The 7,221-nt window shown below is 45.1% G+C and overlaps 1 protein-coding gene across 5 annotated transcripts in view; it reads left to right on the forward strand.

Annotated features, from left to right (window-relative positions):
• FAM120B (family with sequence similarity 120 member B) overlaps positions 1-7,203 on the forward strand; it is a 35,271-nt gene extending 28,068 nt beyond the window's left edge. For 3 of the 5 annotated variants that reach the window (XR_014148089.1, XR_014148087.1, XR_014148088.1), the window contains 3 exons: positions 3,050-3,151; positions 3,347-3,652; positions 4,621-7,203. Coding sequence is in view for 1 of the 5 variants with exons in the window: in XM_081829343.1 (XP_081685469.1) it covers positions 3,050-3,151; positions 3,347-3,510 (266 nt within the window). In the remaining 4 variants the exon portion in view is untranslated. Of the gene's footprint in view, positions 1-3,049; positions 3,152-3,346; positions 3,984-4,620 lie in introns of those variants that run through there. The other 2 variants (XR_014148090.1, XM_081829343.1) reach the window with 2 other exon arrangements.
• Positions 7,204-7,221: the final 18 nt, after the last annotated feature.

The following is a 7,221-nucleotide window of genomic DNA, read 5'->3' on the forward strand; positions in this document are numbered from 1 at the left end:
CAGGGATCCTAATGTGGGGCTCGATCCTGGGACCCCAGGATCATGACCTGAGCTGAAGGCAGGAGCTTTGACCAACAGAGCCACCCAGGTGCCCCGGGCAGAAGCTTTTTAGTTTGATGACGTCCCAATAGTTTATTTTTGCTTCTTTTGCCTTTGCTTTTGTTGCCTCAGGAGATAAATCCAAAAACAATATTGCTCAGACCAATGTCCAAGAGTTTATTGCCTCTGTTTTCTTTAAGGAGTTTTATAGAAAAACTTCTGAAATTATGTGGTACCCCAGAGAATAGGCCAAACTCTAGGATTTTTCAGCAATATCTGTTTATTTTAAGAGGATCTCAGGTAACACTTTGCAGCTAGCTCTGGGTTTTGAAGGACTGGGAAGTTTGTGTCTGTAGGAGTGGTAATTTGGATTAAAAGTGAAAATGCTGCCATCTGAATATTTGGATTTGGAAAAGTCATTATCCAGACTATGAAACTTATTCTTTGTAAATGTTCACATGTTTTCTAGCCACTGTGCACTGCCCTTTTACCCTCCCGTGGCAGAGGAAGGAAGTGAGGGCACACCGAGGGTGCCCCTGTTGCCCAGCAGCTCACAAGGGGGAGGGCAGAGTGCCAGAGAACCTGCAGACCCTGCATATTGACCTAGCACCTTTACCTGCCCTGCACCTCCGAGAAAATACTCATCTTTCATATCTCTCTCATTTCCTGCATCCTTACCCATCAGTTCAGATAAAATTCCATTTAGGGAGTAAAAATTCCAGTCAGCAGGTCTGTTTTACCTTTCATCCTCTGGCTAGTTAGTTGATTTCTTATGTGATAAAAATTACAGGTTTTCATATTCAAGCCTCTGTTGGTCAGTAGCTATTAGGTACTGCATTTTAAGCAGCAGGTGCACTCTTGTTCTGTGACTGTGTTGTGTGGTCCTTGAAACTCATTGGAATTAAGTCAGTCACCTTAAAAGCAAAAGCTTTTGGTCTTTTGTTAATTAGGAGAAACTGTAGTTAATATGGACTTAACTTAACCTCACTGGTCTAAATTATGGAGAAAAGAAGGAATTTGCTATCTGTGCTGATGTAAATTTTGGAGAAGGGGGAAGTTGGTGTCCGTGCTAGTCTTCAGCCTGGTGTGTCCCTTGCGCAGAAGCGGGGTTTGTAGATCCTGGTGAGCTGGTCTCAGTGGGCAGCTCTTTCTTTCTAGGTTGTAGCTGAATAACTGAGTAGTGCGTGGCATTGCCTTTGGAATATTTGTCCAAAAACTGACTGCTCTAGGTCTTCGTAGGAAATCTACCCGGTATTGTCTAATAAATGGTAGCAGTGCCTTCTTCTTAACATTATTCAGAACTAAAGCTCTGAGAAGTCAACCCCAGGCCCCAGGGTGTAGAGGTTTAGAACAGTTTCAGTTGAAAGATGGTATAAAATGCGGTTTTGTAAATGTGTCAGTGATTTCCTAAGGAGGCAGCTGGCCGACTGGTGGAGAGCTCTCATCCGTGAGATACCGAACCTAGTGAGGTCGGTCTTTGGGCAGGAGAGAATGCTCTCCTTTCAGAAACAGCAACTTGAAACACCATTCACCCAGTTGACTGGTGTTTAGTGTAATGAATACCTAGGCCAAGAGGATTACATAGAGAGTGGTGGTGGTGGTTGTTTTTAACAACTATAAGAATACTTCTCAGAATTTTCTATTTTTTTTCTTTTTTTGTGTTTGAAATTTAGGTGAAGCTGAATGTGTTCATTAAACTTGGAGTTAACAGGTGTCTGCCCTGGGCCTCATGCTAGGGACTGAGACTATGAAGAGGTCTCAGTTCTGGTATCAGGAACTCAGTCAGGCGGGCAGTGAGGGGAGCAAGTAAGCGTGTGTGGTGCCGGCGATGAGGGGAGCAGGTGAGCGTGTGCGGTGCTGCAGTGGACAGCATGGGAGCCCGGGCACGGAGGGAAGCGGGCCTGGAGTGCGTGCAGGGAAGGGGGTCTGGACCGAGGAGATGAGAAAAGGCATGGTGAGTTTGAGGATGCGAGGTACTCCAGCCGAGGAGCAGGATGGGAGCCAGAGCCGGGTTCCCTGGGGACCCAGCCCAACAGCGCACATCCTGGGGACTGGCGAGGCGAGACTCAGGGGCCCTGCAGTCACTGTGTGTGGGTCTAGGAGAGGGTGCTGGGGCAAGCAGCGTGCAGTGGGGTGGGAGCGGGGGAGCTCGGCATGCTCCCAGGTCTGCACTCTGACGCTGGCACGGTGGGCTGCTGTTGCGGGCTCTTAAGTTAGGACCAGCAGCCTGGTCAGATTTTCATTGTAAGACAGCAAAAACCCAAAAGCTCGTATTTACGTGGAAAATGCCTTGGATGGGGTGAGTCTGAAGATGGTCTAAGCAGGGCTGGGCCCATGTCGGGTAGGGAGCCAGGTCGCAAAGGGCCTGGGGTGGTCTTGAGTGCCCTGGGGGAGGGGAGGCAGGAGGTTTGGGTGCTGGAGAGACAGCAGCCTGGTGACCCCAAGCTAGGTGAGCATGTTGAGTAGGAAAGCCACCTTCCACCTTTGCTCACTGAGTAGCTAGAATGGAAGAGAAACTGAATTTTTAATAGCAATTAACAATCCAACATACAGAAATGCCTTTGTTCTAGATTATTCCTACTAGCTTTTTGAATTGTCTAATGTAATAATAGTCTTGATAGTTACACAAAACAGTGAATTAAAGACTGGAAAGGACTGTCCTACTCCCAGTTTTCCCTAAATGTTGTGTGGAGCAGTGTGAGAGCCCAGGAGGAAGGACGTTGTAGGAACCATCTAGGTGGTGATCTCTGCCCCCCATTATTGTTTACTGACCGGGTTATGCTGCCATCTCCCCCATCCCAGAGGTTATTGTTCTTGTTGAAGTGAGATCAGAGGATAGGGATCGGACTGTTGGATGCCTGAGGTCCCTCTTAGTGCCTTGGATGTGAGAACTCATCTGTATTCACCACCTTGAAATTGGCCCCCCGTGGAGCTGGGTCTGTCACCGTGTTAGCCTGGTGATGAGCGTTGGTGGTCCTGCGCATCTATTGATCCTGCTGTCTTTACCCAGATGTCACCAGCACCTGCCCCACTGTCAAGGAGTGGTTTGTGTACTCTGGGAACCCACTGAGGCACCCGGACCTCGTCAGGCCTCTGCAGATGAACATTCCAGGTACAGATGGTTTGGGTTTAAATAAATCACTCATTTGTTCACCATATGATGCAAGTCCAGTAATGGATCCATTGTGGGAACATACTTTTTCAGAACTGCACATACACCAATTTTCGTGTCACCCCTGGGCCCACAAGGAGTGTACCTGTCCATTAACGTTCTGAAACAGCAGAGGAATGGGCCTTTGTTCCACAGGTGGACCCCGGGCCAGTCTGCTTTCTGCTCTGCCTCACTCCGCCTGGGCTCCTGTTCAAGGTCTACATCAGGGGAGAGCAAGGCATGCCAAGAGGAGTACAGCTGTGGGCCCAAGCCCACTGCCGCCTGACCCCAGGGCCCAGTGCCTGGGCTTCGCTCAGTAAATCTCTGCCAAATCAACAGGGTTGGATTCTTGATATTCTGCTTGAGTCAGTTCTCCTTCCTACTACTGAGAGTATGTTTTGATGAACTGGAAAGGGAAGATAAAGGAAAGTTATTTCAGCTGGAAAAATAAGGTTTTTCCTCGTGAGTGTTACCTTAAAACCTATAAGGGGAGGGAACAAAAAACAAAGTTCACCTAAAAATTAGCTAAAGTCCTTTGTTCCTGCGAGTTCTTAGTATCTGAAAAAAGTCAAGAATTTGAGTGGGGGGTAGTGTTGTACATAAAGGCAGGTTAAAGATGAGGAGGGTGGTAAGGGTTTATTTTTAGTGTTCCTTGCCATTGTTTCAGAGGACAAATATTCTTCTAAAACTTTGATATTCCATTTTTGTATGCGTTAAATTCTCTCGTGCCACTGTTGTTCCCATCATGCAAGTCTGCAGTTTACCAAATAAGGGTGTGAGCACTGCAAAATAATTTTCTTAAAAATGGAATTCTATTGGGAGAGAAGGTGAGGAAAGTTACTATAGGGAATATTTCCTTATTCTCTCAGCCAGTGATATATTCAAACCTAAAAAGGTATTTATCAAAAAAAAAATGAAGATGAATTAACATCTGTTTATACAGCAAGAGATATTTTTAAAGGATAGCCAAAATAATTTGTCAGAAATGTTTTATTATATATGTGATTTCCATCTTATTGTATCTTTCCAAAAATAATATGAAGAGGGATTATTATAGTTTTCTTCATGGTTTGAATTAAAGAGACCATTTGGCTCTTCATCATCATATTATGAGTTAGTTTTAAAGGCCACTCCTTGAAATGTTTTCATAAACTCTGGCAGCCATATCATGATCACAGAGACTACTTCTGGGGCTTAAGCAAGCCTCCTCCTTGGCACTACCAGACCCACAAAAGTTCTCTAGGTGTGGCTGCACGTCAGGGCCGGGCTCCAGAAGAGCTTGCATGCAGGGCTTCCATTGCCGGAAAACTCGAGTGGGATCCTGAGCTTTTGGTGCCGATAATTTGCATGAATGACTGTTTGTGCTTATGTTAATAAGGATATGAAAATGACAAGATTTTAATATTTAAATACTTTTCTGTATCCATGAGGAAAAATGCCAGATGGTTTTTCAACTACAGTGGAGACAGACCATCCCGTTTGTGTCACGGGCATTTTCCATTGCTCAGGCAGCGTGTGTTGAAAACCGTGGCGTCCTCTGACGCCTGCCATCCGTACACCTGTCTCAGGAAACCTGACGCGCGCAGGTGCCTCGGCCCGGCTGCGAAAGGCCCTTGTTGCATCATGGGATCCGTTGTTCCCAGGTGAGGCCAGCAGTCTTGTCAGTAGAAGGGACGTCATCTCAGGACACAAGTCTGATTTTCTTGTTCTCCTGAGAGAGTTTCAAGCAGGTTGATTTCATAAATGGTGTGTTTTCAGTGAGTCTCCTGACAGAGTGGCCAGAGTGTTCTTTTTAAAAAAGGCTTTCTTCTAACAGCACATGTGATTTAGCTTGCTTTCTTAAATAGTAGAATGTAGAAACAGAAATCACAGATATTTTATCACAAAATGGAAAGGAAACGCAGGGAAGCAGAAAAATTACAGAGATTACCTAAAAATTAGGAGGGAGAAGGAATTAAAATTGACCGGGCAAGGAGCAGAAAAGTAAACTTCCATTACTGGCATATTTTATCACATCCCTGTCCCCTCTGTGTTCCCATCTGTGGGTGTGCACGCAGCTTATAGACACATTCAGATGTGCACACATGTGAGCTGTAAGCTGCGTTCATGTGTCTCATCTGTGTTACATGGGTACTGTTACATCTCTCACCTCACCAGTATCCTGAGATGTGATGTTTTTGACGATGCAAGAAGGGTGTACCTTAAAATTGAGCTTCCTTTCCCCAGACACAGCGCTTGAAGGGCCCTCGAGTTGTGCACATACGTGCTTATTTACTCTCAGCACACATATAGCCCCTTTCTTCCTCCTTCCTCACTTACTGGTGCTCTGCCTGTTGTGGAGTGAGTCTTGGACCAAACCACAGGCAGGCATTTGGAATAGCGTCTTCTCCCCCAGAGTTGGAGATTCTTCTTCAGACGGGACAGAAGTGGTTTTTCCTCTCCTCAGTGTCAGTTTTTGTCATCATAAGCATACCCTTGTTTCAGAGACCTAGGACAGCTAATTAGCCATATGAATCAGTACGTAAATGTAGTATTTCTCAGCTTTATGAGGGTGTTTGACTCACCAAAGTCTTGCAGGTCTTCTTAGAAGACTGTCTTACAGCCTGAAGTGAGACGAAGGGATACCTTTCCTGAAAAGAGGGTGCCATGTTTGACCCAGGCCCTCATTTGCTGGGGCTGTTGTGGTAGAGCCTTCTTCTGTGTGCTCTTGACAGTCTTGTGTGCAGATGTGTACAGGTCTAGAAAGTCTTGTCGGATCCTAGCAGTTTCTGTGGGTGGTAAATCCAAGTCCCCAACTGCTGCCCAGGTGCGCGAACGCACACGTGGTGACGAGATGATGATGTGACCGCCCGCCTCCTGACCCCCCCACCTGACATCATGGGTCAAGAGAAATGGCTTCAAAACCTCAATGCCGGTTTTCTTTCCATTTGTAAAAATAATCTGAAGATTTTTCAAATAACTGTGTTACAAATACACATTTGAGTCACAAGCCAACTGTTGAATTTCACTTTTTAGAGCCACATTCACTGTATTTTGAATGCATTAGGTAGGAGTGGCATAACTGTCATTTTGCAAGCACGAAATGAGACATTTCATCCCTGTACACTTAGAGCTTAATATATCGAGATACCAATGCATTCTATTCTGTTTATACCTGAATGAATTTTTTTTTTTTTTCTTATTATAAATAGGCTCTTGAAGTTTACCCAGCCAGAGTGAAGATTCAGTTTGCAAGCGTGGAGTTGTCAGGGTTTTTAATTTTGTTTTCTTTTGGCCAGGAATGCTCTACTAAACAAGAGAATGCTAAGTAAAATATTCATTTAAATCAAACTTATGAACTAAAGCTTTCACAGGTAAACTTGAGACATAACATATATGCACGTTAATTTCGAGAACTCTTCACCAGTCACGTCCTGACAATGGACACAAGGCAGACAGGTGTATGGTTTTTCTTACCCCAGCAGTGTGCAAGGGAAATAATCATCAGATAACTCTAAAACCCAACTATTGAAATATGTACTTCCATACAAAAAGCATACAGAATTGCTATGGTCTTTATTCACTCACTTCTGTTTATTGCTGCAAAAACACAAACAGAAACATTACTTTATTGCTTTGTTACTCATGAGGTGCATACAGCAACCCTCTGCCAGGGGTGGATCCTCCAGGTATCTCTTGAGAAGGTCTTCGAAGTTGTCATTCACAGAAGTGACTTCCTTCCCTGCCCCTCTGCTCCTCCATCTGTGGGCTCAGGTCCCCCAGAAGGATCCTAGGCTTTCCTGTCCATCTGTTCACACAAAATCTTTTACCAAGTTATGTAATTAGGTTTTTGAAGCTGATGTGTTTTAGATGTGATGCTAGTTGGTGACCTAGAGATGAGATTGATTGTTTAGGTGTGTGGCTCTTTGAAACATCTCAGCTGCCCCTGGGGCTCTGGGGGAAGTATAGGGGCCATCCTTTCTGGCACAGTCTTATTTATCCCCAGGAGCAAGAGGTGTGTGTGTGTGTGTGTGTGTGTGTGTGTGTGTGTG

The sequence above is a fragment of the Leptonychotes weddellii genome, chromosome 8 (assembly GCF_054177405.1).
Source record: "Leptonychotes weddellii isolate Sample4059 chromosome 8, ASM5417740v2, whole genome shotgun sequence".
Classification (NCBI taxonomy): Eukaryota; Metazoa; Chordata; class Mammalia; order Carnivora; family Phocidae; genus Leptonychotes; species Leptonychotes weddellii.